The 19,532-nt window shown below is 54.0% G+C and overlaps 2 protein-coding genes across 46 annotated transcripts in view; one reads left to right on the forward strand and one right to left on the reverse strand.

Moving 5' to 3' along the window:
* Window positions 1-1,379: 1,379 nt before the first annotated feature.
* Window positions 1,380-9,829, forward strand: SIGLEC16 (sialic acid binding Ig like lectin 16). Of its 19 annotated transcripts, none has more exons than XM_045378706.3 (11): window positions 1,380-1,557; window positions 1,628-2,011; window positions 2,143-2,427; window positions 2,571-2,843; window positions 3,130-3,177; window positions 3,291-3,548; window positions 4,057-4,150; window positions 4,498-4,577; window positions 4,952-5,032; window positions 6,557-6,657; window positions 9,016-9,829. In XM_045378706.3, the coding sequence occupies exons 1-8, from the start codon at window positions 1,410-1,412 to the stop codon at window positions 4,568-4,570; spliced, it is 1,563 nt and encodes a 520-aa protein (XP_045234641.2). In that variant the 5' UTR covers window positions 1,380-1,409; the 3' UTR covers window positions 4,571-4,577; window positions 4,952-5,032; window positions 6,557-6,657; window positions 9,016-9,829. The 19 variants fall into 19 exon arrangements, with proteins under 19 accessions (XP_045234641.2, XP_073880444.1, XP_073880435.1 ...); XM_074024343.1 differs by having other exon boundaries at window positions 2,616-2,843; window positions 3,291-3,352; XM_074024334.1 differs by having other exon boundaries at window positions 2,616-2,843; window positions 3,291-4,150.
* A 3,391-nt stretch (window positions 9,830-13,220) lies between these two features.
* The window catches only part of VRK3 (VRK serine/threonine kinase 3), a 50,061-nt gene continuing 43,749 nt past the window's right edge, over window positions 13,221-19,532 (reverse strand). For 12 of the 27 annotated variants that reach the window (XM_074024305.1, XM_074024321.1, XM_074024308.1 and 9 more), the window contains 3 exons: window positions 18,618-18,718; window positions 16,751-16,910; window positions 13,221-13,549 (listed from right to left, as the gene is read on the reverse strand). In XM_074024305.1, the coding sequence (XP_073880406.1) occupies window positions 16,762-16,910; window positions 18,618-18,718 (250 nt within the window). In that variant the 3' untranslated portion in view covers window positions 13,221-13,549; window positions 16,751-16,761. Of the gene's footprint in view, window positions 13,550-16,737; window positions 16,911-18,617; window positions 18,719-19,259; window positions 19,441-19,532 lie in introns of those variants that run through there. The other 15 variants (XM_065535739.1, XM_065535741.1, XM_065535738.1 and 12 more) reach the window with 7 other exon arrangements.

Here is a 19,532-nt window from a genome sequence, read left to right on the forward strand (position 1 = left end):
CATTGTGTTCCAGCCTGGGCAATAACAGTGAAACTTCATCTTAAAAAAAAAAAAAAAATCAACAAGCCAGACACAGTTGTTCACGCCTGTAAATGCTAGCACTTTGGGAGGCTGGGCAGGCAGATCACCTGAGGTCAGGAGTTCGAGACCAGCCTGCTCAACATGATGAAAGTCCATCTCTACTAAAAATACAAAAAATTAGCCGGGCGTGGTGGCGGGTGCCTGTAGTCCCAGCTACTTGGGAGGCTTAGGCAGGAGAATCACTTGGCCCCTGGGAGGCGGAGGTTGCAGTGAGCTGAGACTGCGCCATTGCACTCCAGCTGGGGTGACAGAGTGAGACTCTGTCTCAAAAATAAAAAAAAAAATAAATAAAAATCAACAAAAGAAAAAGTTTCATAGGGTAGGATCCAGAAGAGACAATGTGTGGGATTCCAATTGTCCTTTCCCAGTGAAATCATACAGAAAACACTAATGCTAGCAGTAAGGATGAGTGACAACATACACTAAGTATTGTCACCCAGGCGAGCTCACCTGAGCCTCGGTGTTCAGAGTTTTTTGTTTGTTTGTTTTTGTTTTTGTTTTTTTCTTTTGAGACAGAGTCTTGCTCTGTCACCCAGGCTGGAGTGCAGTGGCACCATCTCTGCTCACTGCAAGCTCCGCCTCCCGGGTTCCCGCCATTCTCCTGCCTCAGCCTCCCGGGTAGCTGGGACTACAGGCGCCCGCCACCTCGCCTTGCTAGTTTTTTGTATTTTTTTAGTAGAGACGGGGTTTCACTGTGTTAGCCAGGATGGTCTCGATCTCCTGACCTCGTGATCCGCCCGTCTCGGCCTCCCAAAGTGCTGGGATTACAGGCTTGAGCCACAGCGACCGGCCGTATTTTTAGTAGAGACGGGGTTTCACCGTGTTAGCCAGGATGGTCTCGATCTCCTGACCTCATGATCCACCCATCTCAGCCTCCCAAAATGCTGGGATTACAGGTGTGAGCCACCACGCCTGGCCGGTGTTCAGAGTTTTTACTGGGAGTTGGTCAGGTAGATGTGGCTGACTGCCTGTGTGGTTGACCCAGTTTTTACTCTCTGTGGAGGTACAGCAATAATACATGGTGCAAAGCCCTCACCATAAATCACAGAGTTATTGTAGACTCTTCCAGTGTCCCACTGCCCCCTGGAGAATGAATGAATGAGTGAATGAATGGGACTCTGCATCCATCACCTCACCTGCAGCCATGACTCACCTGTGTCCCCTGACAGTCCCCTCCTAGCACTGCCCACGCCCGAGGCTGGCCAGGGTGGCTCCTTCCTGGTTTGGGGCTGGCCTCATGCCCTCTGCCCTGCTGCTTCCCCTGTGAAAGGAGAAGTCAGGAGAGGATCTTTCAGGACATTGCGGTTCCTGAGGCTCCTCCTCTGCGGATGGTCACTGTCCCTCTGCCAGGCTTCCTGCTCGAGGAGTTTCCTTCCCCGCCAGGCCAGCCCAGAAGCCGGATGGTCCCGGGACAGGCCCAGCCCCAGAGCCCAGAGATGCTGCTGCTGCCCCTGCTGCTGCCCGTGCTGGGGGCGGGTGAGTGGGTCGGTGGCTGGGGGTCCCATGCAGGGACTGGGGCCGCCGCTGAGCCTCTACATCTCCCCAGGGTCCCTGAACAAGGATCCCAGTTACAGTCTTCAAGTGCAGAGGCTGGTGACGGTGCAGGAGGGCCTGTGCGTCATGGTGCCTTGCAACCTCTCCTACCCCTGGGATGGCTGGAACGAGTCTACTGCTGCTTATGGCTACTGGTTCAAAGAAGGGACCAACACAAATGCGGGTGCTCCTGTGGCCACAAACAACCAGAGTCGAGAGGTGGAAATGAGCGCCCGGGGCCGATTCCAGCTCACTGGGGATCCCGGCAAGGGGAGCTGCTCCTTGGTGATCAGAGACGCGCAGAGGGAGGATGAGGCACAGTACTTCTTTCGGGTGGAGAGAGGAACATATGTGAGATATAATTTCAGGAACAATGGGTTCCTTCTACAAGTAACAGGTATGGAATGGGATGGGAACCGCTGCCTCTCACACTGGAGAGGGACCCTGGGGGCAGGCTATGGGCTGAGCAGAGAGGGCTCTCAGGGACCCCTGCAGCATTAGAACCCCTCACCCATGTCGCTGTCCCAGCCCTGACTCAGAAGCCTGATGTCTACATCCCTGAGACTCTGGAGCCCGGGCAGCCAGTGACGGTCATCTGTGTGTTTAACTGGGCCTCCGAGGAATGTCCAGCCCCTTCTTTCTCCTGGACGGGGACTGCCCTCTTCTCCCAAGGAACCAAACCAACGACCTCCCACTTCTCAGTGCTCAGCTTCACGCCCAGCCCCCAGGACCACGACACCAACCTCACCTGCCACGTGGACTTCTCCAGAAAGGGTGTGAGCGCACAGAGGACCGTCCGACTCCGCGTGGCCTGTGAGTGTGGCCTGGGACGCTGGGGCGTGCAGACAGACCCGGTGGGTGGGGAGGTGGAGGAGCCCAGTGGGGCAGTGGAGCGGCTGCCAGCTCAGGAGCGTCCAGGGAGAGGAAGCCGTGGGGTCCCAGGATGCGGGCTCAGCCCTGGGAGGGGGATGGGAATGGCGTCTGGTCCTCTGTCCTGGAAGCCCAGAAAGGCCAGTTCCTGCGGCTCCTCTGTGCTGCTGACAGCCAGCCCCCCGCCACGCTGAGCTGGGTCCTGCAGGACAGAGTCCTCTCCTTGTCCCACCCCTGGGGCCCCAGAACCCTGGGGCTGGAGCTGCCGGGGGTGAAGGCCGGGGATTCAGGGCGCTACACCTGCCGAGCGGAGAACAGGCTTGGCTCCCAGCAGCGAGCCCTGGACCTCTCTGTGCAGTGTGAGTGCGTCCAGCAGGGGCCTGGGGTCCATCGGGAGGGCAGAACAGGTGGGGATGCAGGGGCTGGGCTCAGGGTCCCAGAGCTGAGGGGATCTGGAGCCCCAGGCCTCGGGGACTGACCTTACCTGGGTAGACCCTCATGCAGTTTGTGTCTGGGACTCAGTGGGTGATTCTGCACTGCCCTTCTATCCCACCCACTTCCCCCACCTCAGTCTCCAGGACGCTTCCCTTTACCCAGAGGGAAGCCCCTGGCCCGTCTAGAGCTGGTCCCCTCTCTCCATTTCAGATCCTCCACAGAACCTGAGTGTGATGGTTTCCCAAGCAAACAGGACAGGTAGGAAAGGGGACAGAGGAGCCAGGGCCTCTCGGTGCCGAACTGGGGGCCCAGGAATCTGGAGGGTCCCGGAGCCCTGAGCTGCACATGGATTCTGCCCCTTCCTTCCCTAGTCCTGGAAAACCTCGGGAACGGCACGTCCCTCCTGGTCCTGGAGGGCCAAAGCCTGCGCCTGGTCTGTGTCACCCACAGCAGCCCCCCAGCCAGGCTGAGCTGGACCCAGGGGGGACAGACCGTGGGCTCCTCCCAGCCCTCAGACCCCGGGGTCCTGGAGCTGCCTCGGGTTCAAGTGGAGCAAGAAGGAGGGTTCACCTGCCACGCTCAGCACCCGCTGGGCTCCCAGCACGTCTCTCTCAGGCACTCCGTGCACTGCGAGTGGGGAAAGGGGGGCACCTGGGTCCCAGGAAGGGGCCCCTGCTGAGTCCTGTCCTCCGTCCCACAGACCCCCCACAGCTGCTGGGCCCCTCCTGCTCCTGGGAGGCCGAGGGTCTGCACTGCAGCTGCTCCTCCCAAGCCAGCCCGGCGCCGGCTCTGAGCTAGTGGATTGGTGGGGAGCTGTTGGAGGGGAACAGCAGCCAGGGCTTCTTCGATGTCACCCCCAGCTCAGCCAGGCCCTGGGTCAACAGCTCCCTCAAGCCTCCAAGCGGGGGCTTGGCTCCAACCTCAGGCTCCGCTTCGAGGCCCAGAACGTCCATGGGACCCAGAGCTCTCGTTTCCTGCTGGACAGTCAGGGTGTAGGGTAGGGAGGCCTGGGCTCTCCAGGTCCCACAGCCAAGGGTGTAGGAAGGGCCTGGAGAACCCAGATTGAAGTTGCAATAAGAAAGGAAGGACTCAGGACTGTCGTTTAGCAGGTGAACGGGCCTCATCCCACTTTTCCAGGCAAATCAGGGCCCGTGACGGGGCTGGTTCTGGTGGCTGTCGGGGAGATGGCTACGAAGATCCTGCTTCTCTGCCTCTGCCTCATCCTCCTCAGGTGAGCCCCGCCCCAGGGTCCAAGGGGAGGGGTGGAGAGGGCAGAGGATACACCGCTCAATCCCAGATCTTAATCCTGGGGGTGCTTGGACAGTTTAAGACGCCTGCGGCCAGGCAGAGGCTGAGTTGATCGTGATGATTCCACACGGGCCAATGTTGTCAGTCCCCAACTCTGGACCAATTTCCAGGCTGGGGAGGTTCCTGCTCTCATCGGGGAGGTCCTGGGGGCTACGCCTGCTCTCTCTGCCTCAGTGCCCTCCAGCCCCTTAGCAGGGCACAGCGAGGTGAATCTGCTGCCTTCTGAGCCCCAATGCGGCCACACTCACAGGCCCTGGTCTCTTCATCCAGAGTGAGGTCCTGCAGGAGGAAGGCAGCAAGGGCAGCACTGGGCATGCAGGCTGCAGACACTGTCACAGACTAATCTCCAGGTGAGTGTCGTGGGCCTCTTCCCTTCCAACATCCTGCTGGACACCTCCCCCTCGATGGCCCCAAGGATTGCTCCACTCAACGTGGCCATAACTGACTTGTCACCTCCCTTTCCAAGCCCACTTCTCCTGTTCAGAGCCCCATCCCTCTGATGACGTGGTAGCCCCATCTCTAATGTTAAAACCCGGGTGTGGGTGTCCACCTTGACCTCCCTCCCTCCTCTAGATCCCATAAATCACTAGCTCTTGTCCCTCCTCCTAAGTACACGTCACCTTGGAGCCCTTTTCTCCATCCTGGCCCCAGTCATGCCTGGGCCTCACCTCTTCCCTGGTCACTGAACCCTCCTCATCTCTTGCCTCCATCTCTCCCAAAACAGACTCCAGACTGCTTCCAGATGCCTCCTCATCCAGTTCCTCCACTGTCTGAGCGGCCGTGTTTCCTCTGCAGGCCTTGCATGGTCTGTCCTCTGCTGGGCTCTCCTGATCTCTCCTCTCCCTACGTCACCCAACATCTCCCCAAACCCTCTGGGCCAAAGACTCTGTGGCTCTGACACTTGGCATATGTAGTTTCTTCTCCTGAAACGCCCTTCCCTCCCACTCCTGCCAAACTATGTCCAGATCCTCCTTCAGGTTCCCCCTTTTTTTTTTTTTTTGAGACACAGTCTCACTTTGTCACCCAGGCTGGAGTGCAGTGGCATGATCTCAACTCACTGCAGCCTCCCAGGTTCAAGCGATTCTCCTGCCTCAACCTCCTGAGTAGCTGGGATTACAGGCACCTGCCACCATGTCCGGCTAATTTTTGTATTTTTAGTAGAGATGGGGTTTCACCATGTTGGCCAGGTTGGTCTCAAACTCCTAGCCTCAAGTGATCCACCCTCCTCAGCCTCCCAAACTGCTGGGATTACAGGCATGAGCCACCGCACTGAACTGTGTGCAGACGTGTCACGTAAGGACCTTTCTGCCAATAACGGACGGCAAATATGACAGTGGTTTCATAATATTCTTTTTTTTTTTTTTTTTCTGAGATGGAGTCTTGCACTGTCGCCTGGGCTGGTATGCAATGCAATGGTGCAATCTCAGCTCACTGCAACCTCCACTTCCTAGGTTTAAGCGATTCTCCTGCCTCAACCTCCCAAGTAGCTGGGATTACAGGCAGCCACCATCACGTCCAGCTAAGTTTTGTGTTTTTAGTAGAGATGGGGTTTCACTATGTTGGCCAGGCTGGTCTCGAACTCCTGACCTCGCGATCCACCCACCTCAGCCTCCCAAAGTGCTGGGATTACAGGTGTGAGCCACCGTACCCGGCCAGTGTTATAAGATTCTAATGCAGCAGAAAGATTCCTATCTCCTAGAGAAGTGGTAACATCATTACACTGTAGTCCAGTGCAACACATACTTGTTGATGGTGATGCTGATGTCAGCAAACCTACTGCATGGGCAGTCCCATAAAAGTGTAAGACATACAATTTGTATCGTATATAATATTACACTTAGTAATGAATGATGATGTTACTGGTTAATGTATTCACTATGGTATACTTTTTGTTGTTATTTTAGTGTAGTCCTTCCACTCAGTGAAGGAAAAGTTAACTGTGAAACAGCCTCAGGCAGGTCCTTCAGGAGGGATTCAAGAAGAAGACATGTGGCCGGGCGCCTTGGCTCACGCCTGTAATCCCAGCACTCTGGGAAGCAGAGTCGAGTGGATCACCTGAGGTCAGCAGTTTGAGACCAGCCTGGCCAACATGGTGAAACCCCATCTCTACTAAAAAAAATACAAAAATTAGCTGGGCGTGGTGGCACACACCTGTAATCCCAGCTACTCCGGAGGCTGAGGCAAGAGAATCGCTTGAACCCAAGAGGCAGCGGTTGCAGTGAGCTGAGATCATGCCATTGGACTCTGGCCTGGGCAACAAGAGCAAAACTCCGTCTAAAACAAACAAACAAAAACAAAACAACAACAAAAAAATCCTTATCTATCCTAGGAGATGACAGCTCCATGTGTGTTACTGAACCTGAAGACCTTCCAGTGGGACAAGATGTGGACGTGGAAGACAGTGATACTGATGATCCTGACCCTGTGCAGGTCTAGGCTAATGTGTGAATTTTGCCTCTTAGTTATTAAAACAAAAGCTTAAAAATTAAATCAATTAAGAATAGAGAAAAGGATATGAAGGTATAAAGAAAATGTTCTTGTACAGCTGTACAATGTGTGTGTTTCCAGCTAAGTGTTATTATAAGAGCATAAAAAAGTTAAAATATTATGTTTACAAAGTGAACATGTTACAGTAAGCTAATATTTACTATTTGTTGTTGTTGTTGTTTTGAGACAGAGTCTCGCTCTGTTGCCCAGGCTGGAGTGCAGTGGCATGATCTTGGCTCACTGGAATCTCCAGTTTCCAGGCTCAAGCTATTCTTGTGCCTCAGCCTCCCAAGTAGCTGGGATTACAGGCGTGTGCAACCATGCCTGGCTAAGTTTTTAAGAATATTGTTGGCCGGGCGCAGTGGCTCACACCTGTAATCCCAGCACTTTGGGAGGCCGAGGTGGGTGGATCACAAGGTCAGGAGATTGAGACCATCCTGGCTAATCTCGTCTCTACTAAACCCCGTCTCTACTAAAAAAATGCAAAAAAAGGCCGGGCGCGGTGGCTCACGCCTGTAATCCCAGCACTTTGGGAGGCCAAGGCGGGCGGATCACAAGGTCAGGAGATCGAGACCACGGTGAAACCCCGTCTCTACTAAAAATACAAAAAATTAGCCGGGCGCGGTTGTGGGCGCCTGTAGTCCCAGCTACTCGGGAGGCTGAGGCAGGAGAATGGCGTGAACCCGGGAGGCGGAGCTTGCAGTGAGCTGAGATCGCGCCACTGCACTCCAGCCTGGGCGACAGAGCGAGACTCCGTCTAAAAAAAAAAAAAAAAAAAAAAAAAAAATGCAAAAAAAAGCTGGGCGCGGTGGCTCAAGCCTGTAATCCCAGCACTTTGGGAGGCCGAGACGGGCGGATCACGAGGTCAGGAGATCAAGACCATCCTGGCTAACACGGTGAAACCCTGTCTCTACTAAAAAAAAAACTACAAAAATATAGCCGGGCGAGGTGGCAGGCGCCTGTAGTCCCAGCTACTCGGGAGGCTGAGGCAGGAGAATGGCGCGAACCCGGGAGGCGGAGCTTGCAGTGAGCTGAGATCCAGCCACTGCACTCCAGCCTGGGCAACAGAGCAAGACTCCGTCTCAAAAAAAAAAAAAATAAAATAAAAAAATAAACCGGCCGTGGTGACAGGTGTCTGTAGTCCCAGCTACTCAGGAGGCTGAGGCAGGAGAATGGCGTGAACCCAGGAGGCGGAGCTTGCAGTGAGCAGAGATCGCGCCCTTGCACTCCAGCCTGGGTGACAGAGCGAGACTCCATCTCAAAAAAAAAAAAAAAAAGGAATGTTGTTAGTAGTGATGGGCTTTCTCCATGTTGGCCAGGCTGGTCTTGAACTCCTGGCCTCAAGTGATCTGCCTGCCTCTGCCTCCCAAAGTGCTGGGATTACAGGTGTGAGCCACCGCAGCCAGGCTACTATTGAAGAAATGAAAATATTTTTTATGTATTTGCTGTAGTCTAAGTGCATAGTGTTTATAAAGTCTACAGCAGTGTGTAGTAATGTTCAAGGCCTTCACATTCACTCATTACAACTCAGACTCAACCAGAGCGACTTCCAGTTCTGTTTTTGTTGTTGTTGTTGTTGTTTTTTGAGACGGAGTCTCCCTCTGTCACACCTTTCTCTGGGCAAGGTGAATCCTTTACCTACAGTAACCTTTCTTTCCTGGGCTTCTAGCTCAATTTCACAATTGTGTTTGAGTAGATCTTCCGAGGTCCCTGAGGTCAGTCCAGGTCCGAGCAAATCCCCGTCTTTCTCATACCTCCTCCTTCCTGGGCATCCACTCATAATTTGCAATTAGATAGTAACTTGATTGACTAGAGCTTTAATGTCTGCTTCTCCTTCCACACTGCAAGCTGCCTGAGGTCAGGGATGGTGTCTCCCTAGTTCCCCCGGGAATATCCAGGGGCTGGCACAGGGGAGCTGTTCCATAAGGGCAGCAGGTGCTGGAGTCAGAGAGACTTGGACGTGAATCCTGGCCTGACCACTGCTTAGATGTGTGGGTTTGGAATATTTACTCAGCCTCCATTTCTCCATCTGATCATGGGGACCATAGTGCCTCCCCAGTGGATTGTGGTGAGGATTTTGTGAGTCTGGATTTTATGAGTTTGGCAGTGAGTTACCAAGAGCCAGATGTTATTGTTCTCAAATACTTGCTGAATGAGTGAATGGATGAGGGCCCAGCCAGCGTCTGTGGAATGAGTAGGTGAAACAGGAAATGCTCAGCTTCCAGGTCCTCTTGTGCATCCTCCTTGCTCTCGCTTAGCCCCCATGATCCTAATTTGACTCCCTTTCTCCCCTGCATTCAGGGTCAGCAGCATGAATGCTCGGCAGGCAGCTCCCAAGACCACCTGCCCCCAGGTGCAGCCATCCCCACCCCAGGGCAGGGGGAAGAGCAGGAGCCCCACTATGCCTCCCTCAGCTTCCAGGGCCTGAGGCTCCGGGAGCCTGAGGACCAGGAGGCCCCCAGCAGCACCGAGTACTCAGCGATCAAGATCCACAAGAGGCGGCCCCCGAAGGGCTCGGGCTTTGGTTGGAGAGGGAGACGTCAGGGATGGTTCCGAGGTGAAGAGCGCTCCATGGAAACAGGACATCAGCAAGTGTGTGGGAGTCGTGCTGGTGTGACAGCCAGAACTGGACTCAGATTTCAGCCCCATCCTGAGACTAATAGTTTGAGCAAGTTACTTTACTCCTCACTTTCCTCCTCTGCGTGGTGGACACAGTCAGCCTAACTCACAGGGTTCTTGTGAGGCATAAGGAAGTAATTAACATAAAGCATCCATCAGAGGCGAGTCTCATCTGAGTCATGCCTCTTCCCAGGGCAGCCCATGATGTGGGCTGTCCACCCTGGTCCAAACCGAGACCCTTCTGCAGGGCAGGTCCAGCTTCAGAGCTCCCTGAAGCCTCGGGTGGGGCTGTCCTCGGGCCGCATCGGAGCTTGATTCTCTCTCTGTCGTTCCCGCTCACCCCACTCCCACTATGGATCCTGGGGCAGCCTACACATCCCTGCAGGCTGCTCTCCGCCTCAGAGCCCGCTTCCTGGGACCTCAACCTCCGTATTTGACCAGACACAGATAATCATCCATTATTTATCTGAAATAAATTATAAATGTGTGAATCACATTACCTCTATCACTAATTATATTTCCCTGATGATTTTGTCCCCCTTAGCAGTGTCCTTTTTCTTTTTTTTTTTTTTTTTGAGACGGAGTCTCGCTCTGTCGCCCAGGCTGGAGAGCAGTGGCCGGATCTCAGCTCACTGCAAGCTCCGCCTCCCGGGTTCACACCATTCTCCTGCCTCAGCCTCCCGAGTAGCTGGGACTACAGGCGCCCACCACCTCGCCCGGCTATTTTTTTGTATTTTTTTAGTAGAGACGGGGTTTCACCGTGTTAGCCAGGATGGTCTCGATCTCCTGACCTCGTGATCCACCCGTCTCGGCCTCCCAAAGTGCTGGGATTACAGGCTTGAGCCACCGTGCCCGGCCGTCCTTTTTCTTTTCTTTTCTTTTTTTTTTTTTGAGACAGAGTCTTACTCTATCGCCCAGGCTGGAGTGCAGTGGCGCGATCTTGGCTCACTGCAACCTCCGTCTCCCGGGTTCAAGCGATACTCATGTCTCAGCCTCCTGAGTAGCTGGGATTATAGGCGCATGCCACCATGCCTGGCTAATTTTTGTATTTTTGGTAGAGACGCGGTTTCACCATGTCGGCCAGGCTGGTCTCGAACTTCCGACTTCAGGTGATCTGCCAGCCTCAGCCTCCCAAAGTGATGGGGTTACATGCGTAAGCCACCGTGCCCAGCCATCTGTGTCTTCTTTTTGCAGGATTCGCTTATCAAATTCCTTGCAGCTGCAGTCTGCATTCCACTCCCATTCTAATATGGTGTTTGCGGTGGTCATATCCAACTTCTTTCCTCCTCCTTCCACGGAACATGCATCAGGGAGGAACCACAGGCACCACACGCAAGATGAGCCAGTTCCCTGGACGGCCTGCCAGGGCGTTAACCGCGCTGCTGTGGGCTCTGCTGAGGCGCATTACTGCATCTTTCACACAGAACTTGCTTTCCACGCGTCACTTAGGTGTGGGGATGTGTCCTGAGAAATGCATGGTCAGGCGATTCTGTTGTGTGAGCATCCTCGAATGTGCTTACGCAGTCGTAAATCGTACAGCCTGCCACACGCCGAGGCCGTACGGTATAGCCCATTGCTCCCAGGCTATTCACCTGCACAGCACGTTCCTGAACTAAAAGCTGTAGGCAGTTATAACACAATGAATAGGTTAGTCAAAAATGGAGGTTTAGTAAAAATACGGCATAATAGGCCAGGCGTGGTGGCTCACGCCTGTAATCCCAGCACTTCGGGAGGCCAAGGCAGGCAGATCACAAGGTCAGGAGTTTAAGACTAGCCTGGCCAAAATGGTGAAACCCAGTCTCTACTAAAAATACAAAAATCAGCCGGGCATGGTGGCAGGCACCTATAGTTCCAGTACTCGGGAGGCTGAGGCAGAAGAATCGCTTGAACCGGGAGGTGGAGGTTGCAATGAGCTGAGATTGAGCCACTGCATTCTAGCCTGGGCAACAGAGTGAGACTCCGTGTCAAAAAAAAAAAAATAATAATAATAGATAAAAATGGGTCAGGTGCAGTGGCACACGCCTGTAATCATAGCACTTTGGGAGGGTGGATCACTTGAGGTCAGGAGTTCAAGACCAGCCTGGCCAACATGGCAAAACCCCTGTTCCGTTTCTACCAAAAATACAAAAATACAAAAATTAGCCAGGCGTGGTGGAAAGTAGCCCCAGCTATTCAGGAGGTTGAGGCGGGAGAATCGCTTGAACCTGGGAGGCGGAGGTTACAGGGAGCCGAGATCGCACCACTGCACTCCAGCCTCAGTGACAGAGCGAGACTGTCTCAAAAACTAAAACAAAAATACACCACCACCACCAATGTCTGATTAAATCTAAGCCAGGGTTCCATTTTGGGGCAAGGGGCAGGGTGTGGGTGTGGGGGACAGAGAACGGGCTCCAGCCACCGTCAGCTGCACGTCCTGGTGGCACCCGGGCCATTCCCGTCCCCTGTGCTGGGAGATCATCATCTAATCCTGACAACACCCTCCTCTCAGAGCTCGGAGGATGAGCTGCCAAAACCCACAAGGGTTCAGAACCTGGGCTCTGGAGACAGAAGGCCCTGGGCTCAGAGACGTGGGGCCACTGCCCGGGCCTTCCCTGGGCCTGGACCTGGGCTCCTTCCATTGTCTGAGCAGGGTCAGGCTGGGCTGGCTGTGCTGGCTCAAGAGATGAGGAAGGAGGACACAGGGGCTGCCAGGACCCTGAGGCACTGGACTGGGCACTGCCCCAGCGGGCAGAGGATGGAGACCGGTGTTGATATTGTGACACTGACCGTCTGCTCACCTGATTTGGGTGCTGAAGTGCAGCTGACGCCCCTAATGTTTTATAGACTTGTGAAAGGAAAATAAATAAAAGTCAAGCTGGGAACAGCTTAGGGCAAACCCGCCTCCCATTCTATTCAGAGCCACCCCTCTGCTCACTGAGACAGATGCACGTCTGATCGCCTCCGTTTGGAAAGGCTAATCAGAAACGCCAGAGAACACACCTGTTCATCTCTCACCCATCTGTGACCTGGAAGCCCCCTCCCCACTCCGAGTCTTCCTGCCTTTGCTTCAAGTTGTCCTGCCTTTCCAAACGGAACCCAAGTACTTCTTACACATAGTGACTCGTGTCTCAAGTCTCCCTAAAACGTATAAAACTAAACTGTGCCCCAACCACCTTGGCCACGTCATCAGGACCTCCTGAGGCTGTGTCGCGGTCCATGTCCTCAACCTTGGCAAAACAAAGTTTCCAAATTCACTGGACCTGTCTCACATTTTCAGGGTTCACGGATTCATGTGCAACAAGGGGTCTAAGCAGGACAGGTTTGGGGGGCCGGTTTTTCTGTTGTTAGCGGATGTCCCCTTCTGGAAAGGGGCGCACACACCCACCTTCAGCCAGGAGATGGTATGTGGTTCCCTGATCCCACCTGCTTCTCCTGAGTAGGGTTTATCAGTACAGGAGAGTCAGGGCGTCTGAGAGCACTTTCTTCCTTACCTGGCCTCGGATTCTCCACACTCCAAAGTATGATGCATGATCTGAGCTACTCAAGACAAAATTTAGAGAAGCCGGTTTAGCTTCTCTCTTCCTTCTTTCTTTTTTTTTGAGACAGGGTCTTACTCTGTTGCCCAGGCTAGAGTGCAGTGGTGCAGTCATGGCTCACTGCAGCCTCAACCTGCTGGGCTCAAGTAATCCTCCTGCTTCAGCCTCCCAAGTAGCTGAGACGACAGGAGTCCACCACCACGGATAGCTGGTTTTTGTATTTTTTGTAGAGATGGGTTTCACCCTGTTGCCCAGGCTGGTCTCAAACTCGTGGGCTCAAGTGATCCTCCTGTCTTGGCCTCCCAAAGTGCTGGAATTACAGGCATGAGCCACCGCACCTGGGCCCCAAAAGAACTTTTGCAGACACACTGGTTCCTTAAGCTCTGGTAAAAAATTTATTACCAAAGCACAGAGGTGTCAAGGGTAGCAGGGGTCCCCCCTGGGGGCCGGCCCAACCCCATCCAGCTTTGCTAGGACACTGGCTGAAGGGCAGGCCACCCAGACGGGGAACTTCACATTCACTGGAGGGAAACGGGGGGTCTCCCTGAGGCTAATCAGGACTGATGAGTATCCCGAAACCAGTGGCAGGAATGCACATTCCAGGGCTTGTTCTAGAAGCTTATCTGTGATTAAACAGCAGGCCTTGAGTCACATTGCTTCATTTTTTTTTTCTTTCTGTTGCACACTGCAAATGGAAAATTCTAGAAGACAATAAAAATGGCTGTTAGTGTCTCATTCATTCAGGGAACACCCTCTGTCCTTCACTTCGTGCCGGGCACCTTCTAGGTACTGGGGATGTCATCATGACCATACGGGACGAGGAGCCCCTGCTGGGCTTAGGACGCGGAGGAGGGGGGTGGAGACTCCACATTAAACACACGCTTCCCTCCAGAGGGGAGCAAGGGCTGCGTGGAAAACATGCGACGCGATGAGCAGGTGTGTGAGGGGCAGTGAGGATGCCTCATAGAGGATGGAGAGGCCTCGGGTCTTGAGAAGCAGCAGGTGCATAAAACCAGGAAGAGGGGAGCCTTCCAGACCTTGGGATGGCAGGTGCAAAGGTTCCGGGGTGGGGTCCAGCTCGGCCTGGTCTAGAATTGGAGGGGAGGGTGTGTGGCTGGCGCATCATGCACAGGGGAGGAAGGGAGCTCGGCCTCGGGCCAAGGCAAGGAGGTGCTGTGGAGAAGAGGCGAGATGACTTTCAAGGCGCTCGAAGGTCACCGGGCTCCTCAAATGCCATCTCCTCGTTACGTTCCCAACCAAGGGGCTGAGTGAGTGGCTTCCAGAGAACGTGCGGGTGTGAGATGGTGGAGACCCTGCGGGGTTGTCAGGTGTCGGGTTCTAAACGCCTTTTGATAAACAGGACATCGATAAACAGGACATTTGCTCCATCGATAAACAGGACGAAGCCTCTGCCCTGTGCCATGCCAGAAAAGCAGAGACGATAGAGTCAGACTAAACCCTGCCCTGGAGAAGCTCGATGCCAGCAGAAGACTGTGACAAGTGACCCATGGTTGGTCTCATCTGGGACCGAAGGTTTGGAGGAGGCTGCTGAGGGAGTGAGGGTGTTGGGGAGGACCCCGAGCTGTCCAGCCTGGAAAACTGGGTGCATGGAGGAGGAGCTCTGCATCGAGCTGGAGAGGTGGGGGAAGGAGTGAGACTGGCACAGAAGGTCATGACTTGACTCTCGGCGCCTCTGGTTGAGGCAGAGAGCCTGCTACTCCACCACAGAGAAGAGGGCCCCCACCCCTTACCGCTGGCCCACTCTGTGCGCAGGTGCTCTGCGAGTCGCCTGGCACACACGTGTCAGCTTATGCTTCAGCCTCAGATGTGAGGAAAGGTTGTGGGAATGTAGAAGCACTTGTAGGTCGGGCGCGGTGGCTCACGCCTGTAATCCCAGCACTTTGGGAGGCCGAGGCGGGCGGATCACAAGGTCAGGTGATCGAGACCACGGTGAAACCCTGTCTCTACTAAAAATACAAAAAATTAGCCGGGCGCGGTAGTGGGCGCCTGTAGTCCCAGCTACTCCGGAGGCTGAGGCAGGAGAATGGCGTGAACCCGGGAGGCGAAGCTTGCAGTGAGCGGAGGTCGCGCCACTGCACTCCAGCCTAGGGGACACAGCGAGACTCCGTCTCCAAAAAAAAAAAAAAAAAAAGAAGCACTTGTAATCCAAATGCCAAGAAGAGGTCGCTGCACAGGGAGACAGGCCGCCAAAACGAGACGCTATTCAAGACTCCCCTGGACCAGGATCTCGCAATCGCGGCACTGGTGACCACTGGGGCCGGGGGATTCTTTGTGGGGGGCGGGTAGAGGTGGGGACCATGCTGCGTGTTGCAGGATGCCAGGCAGCCTCCCAGCCTCCACCGTCCTGCATCCTGATAACCAAGTATATCCAGACACGGCCAAATGCCCCCAGGGTGGTGCCGAGTTAGACAAAGCGCTGAGCTTTGGTTCCAGCCAACCCTGAGGAGAGAAATGACGACTCCGGGGACAGAGAGGGAGCCTGGAGAAACCCCTCTTCAGCACACATCCCTGCACCCTTGCCAAAATTTACTGTGAAGTTTGTCTTCGACCTTGCAAACATGCCTGCACATTTACACACAGTGCCGACGGAAGTAAAGCCATCTAGTCCTCACTTCCTCACTGTCAAGTTGACACCTCCATCCACAGACAGCGCGCACCAGCAGCCGGGCTGTGCACACAGGCAGCACTGCTTGTAAAAGAAAAATCTGGGAAACTAAGCAAATGCCCAGCTGCTGGCTGTGAGGAGTGTCCGTCATCCACACGATGGAGGAGTGCGCGCTATGAACAAGACCTGAAGGCATGGAGCAGCTACCTTTTGTGTATGGGGAGCCAAGGGGGCCAGGCCAAAGGAAAGTAGAGACTACAGGTGGCTGGGTGGAAGGACACAGGGAGGCAGGGATGCAAGAAGGGACAGAAGATGGCAAGAGACAGAAAACGTCTTGATGCTATTTTTGAGGCTCTGAATCCTGTTGTGCCTGAAGCTCCCCCTTAGACTTTTCTAGCTACAACAGCCAATCAACCCCACTTTTCTTTTCTTTCTTTTTTTTTTTTTTTTTTGAGATGGAGTCTCACTCTGTCACCCAGGCTGGAGTGCAGTGGTGCCATCTCGGCTCACTGCAAGCTCCGCCTCCCGGGTTCACACCATTCTCCCGCCTCAGCCTCCCGAGGAGCTGGGACTATAGGCGCCCACCACCACGCCCGGCTAATTTCTCTTGTATTTTAGTAGAGTCAGGGTTTCACCGTGTTAGCCAGGATGGTCTCAATCCCCTGACCTCATTGTCCGTCTGCCTCGGCCTCCCAAAGTGCTGGGATTACAGGCGTGAGCCACTGTGCCCGGCCTCAACCCCCTTTTCTTTTTTTTGTTTTTTTGTTTTTTTTTTTTTTGAGACGGAGTCTCGCTCTGTCGCCCAGGCTGGAGTGCAGTGGCGCGATCTCGGCTCACTGCAAGCTCCGCCTCCCGGGTTCACGCCATTCTCCTGCCTCAGCCTCCCGAGTAGCTGGGACTACAGGCGCCCACAACCGCGCCCGGCTAATTTTTTGTATTTTTTTTTTTAGTAGAGACGGGGTTTCACCGTGGTCTCGATCTCCTGACCTTGTGATCCGCCCGCCTCGGCCTCCCAAAGTGCTGGGATTACAGGCGTGAGCCACCGCGCCCAGCCAACCCCCTTTTCTTAAAGCCAAGTTGAGCCGGGTTTCTGCTACTTGCCATTCCTGGAGGTTGGGAAGTTCAAGGACCCTGTGGAAAACCCCAGCATCTCCCTGGGAAGCTGGGCCCTGATATGAACGTGGGACAGCCTCTGGGAAGTGTCCCCTGGAGCCTGGGGCAGGGCTGGGTCGAGGGCAAGGGGTGAGAGGGCTGAAGACTCACAAGCTCTTCCCACCTGGATTCCACCTAGGGCACCATCGGGAGGCCAATGGGGTCATATGGGGACACACGCAGATCCTGCAGCAGAGCTTCTAGGTTGTTCCTCAGCACGGCGTAGGGCGGCTTCTCCTCGTACTTGAGGGCCATCACCACCTTCAGGTAATTCTGCAGGGTCTCTGTGGTCAAGACAACCCCCAGCAAGGGAGAGCCTGAGAGGCGTCCCCCAACCTCGATCCTGGGGGTCGGTGCCCAAGGGTGGGGGGTAGGGGACTGACAGGCACGAGGGTCTCAGCAAAAGTGCCCATTTGCTTGGTGCCTGGCATTGCCAGGGGACTTCCATTTTTTTTTCAGTTTTGGAAAACGTCATACACAGGCACCTGGAGAAGGGCATGAACACCCAAGTATCCATCACTCAGTTTCCACAATGATCACCTCACAGCCAATCGCGTTTCATCAAGACCCCTCCCCTGGCCCACAGTGTTTCAGTGCAGATCCCAGCTAGCAGTGCAGTCTCCCTGCACATAAATATTGAGCATGTGTCTTTAAAGAAGCGGGCCCTGCCTCAGCTCCACCTCCAACCTCTGGTGGACCAGCTTAAACATCCTTGAGGCCCAAGGTTTACAGAGGGAGAACTGGAGGGGAGTGCTTGGCAGCTGAGCCATGATCTGAACCCAGGGATTTAAAGTAATTCAAAAATGAGCCTTAGAGAGCCAGAGGGGACACGCTATCCGTTTCTGTCTGTCCATTTCTGCCTCCAGCTTAGAGAAAAGCATCAAAGCTGTTCAGGAGGGGCACAAAGACAACAGCAGCAACAAACACCCCCACACCCAAACGAGACAGTGCAAATACCCAGGGACAGGGACGAGTGACAGGGACTGGCTTTATAAGCTATGGTGCGGCCAAACCATGGCTACTGTGCAGCTGTCAATAAAACCTGTGGTGCATCTATAAAGGAAGGGCATGAAGGACGGCCCCAGGGTTAAGGGAAAAAAGCAAGAGGTAGAATGAGATGTATGTAGGGTGAGCCCATTTTTTGTTCATAAAAATGGCTGTGCATGGTGGCTCATGCCTGTAATCCCAGCACTTTGGGAGGCCGAGGTGGTAGATCAGTTGAGGCCAGGGGTTCGAGACCAGCCTGGGCAACATGGTGAAACCCCGTCTCTACTAAAAATACAAAAAACTAGCCAGGTATGGGGATGCACGCCTGTAATCCCAGCTACTTGGGAGGCTGAGGCACGAGAATTGCTTGAACCTGGGAGGCGGAGATTGCAGTGAGCCGAGATCGCACCACTGCACTCCAGCCTGGGCGACAGAGCTAGACCCTGTCTTTTTTTTTTTTTTTTTTTTTGAGACGGAGTCTCGCTCTGTAGCCCAGGCTGGAGTGCAGTGGCCGGATCTCAGCTCACTGCAAGCTCCGCCTCCCGGGTTCACGCCATTCTCCGGCCTCAGCCTCCCGAGTAGCTGGGACTACAGGCGCTGCCACCTCGCCCGGCTATTTTTTGTATTTCTTAGTAGAGACGGGGTTTCACCGTGTTAGCCAGGATGGTCTCGATCTCCTGACCTCGTGATCCGCCCATCTCGGCCTCCCAAAGTGCTGGGATTACAGGCTTGAGCCACCGCGCCCGGCCTAGACCCTGTCTTAAAAAAAAAAAAAAAATTACTCTGTCCTCAAAAAACACTTGTGTGTTTTTGTTTTGTTGTTGTTCACAGGCACTTGTGAGTGTTTTGACAATTTTTGTCTTTCTACAATGGGTACATATTACAAATGCAATTTGGAAAACTAAAAAAAAGGAAGAGGTATAAGGAGAGGCCACCTCAAGATGGATCTGAGCCACCAGGTCCCGCCCAGGTCCCTGCCTGTTCCCGCTCCCTTCAGGACATACCTGAGGGTCTGATCCAATGACCGCAGGGTCCCACAAAGGGCCCCGGCTTATCAGTAAACCTGAAGGGACAGAAGCACATGTGAAAGGTCTTATCAGTAAACCTGAAGGGACAGAAGCACATGTGAAAGGGAAAGGAGAGCAACCTTTTAAAACAGAATGCCTAAGATATATACACAGCCTAAGATATATACACAGTCCCCTCTGCCATCCAGGGAAGTTAAGTTCTTAAAGCCACTGTGAACACTGAATCAACCAACCCACTACCATTGCTCCCAGGGGAAACAGCAGTGGCCTCCTGCAAGCCTCCAGCCATATCATTTTCCCCAATCAATACACCTTGTTTTATGTATGTTTCTTTTGAAAGACATCTTATGTAATAAGCATTGTTGATTCATTAGCACTGAACTCTGTTTTAACCTGGGATCTTTAAGATGGAGAGGATTCTTTCGACGATGAGGAAAGATCCAAGATGAAAATAAAGATTTTATTACTTACAGGTCCTGGGGGCACATGACACACCCAAAGGTGACCTCCCCCCGTCCCACGCACACACACACACACACACATACACACACAGACACACACACACAGAGGTAAGGGAGCTCGTGGTTGCATGAGGGGCCAATGGGTGGTATCCAAACATTTTGAGGGGATTTTAACTGGTGGGTTCAAAGCAAGCAGGCTCGAGTTCCTGGAGGTCACGCTGTGCCTGAGAGGGGGTCACTGTGGCATCTGCACAGTTCAGTGGGATGTGGTCAGCGGGGCTGTCAAGTAGGCTGTCTGTGGCTGACCCATAGGGAGGGAAGTGTTCCCCCGGAGGCGGCTGCATAAGGGAAATATCTGGGTCAACCACACGGAGGAACTGGGAGGAGGTGGAAAACTGGAAACTGTGCTGAGGGTGACCGAGCCCTGCTT

This window comes from Macaca fascicularis, chromosome 19 (genome assembly GCF_037993035.2).
Source record: "Macaca fascicularis isolate 582-1 chromosome 19, T2T-MFA8v1.1".
Lineage (NCBI taxonomy): Eukaryota > Metazoa > Chordata > Mammalia > Primates > Cercopithecidae > Macaca > Macaca fascicularis.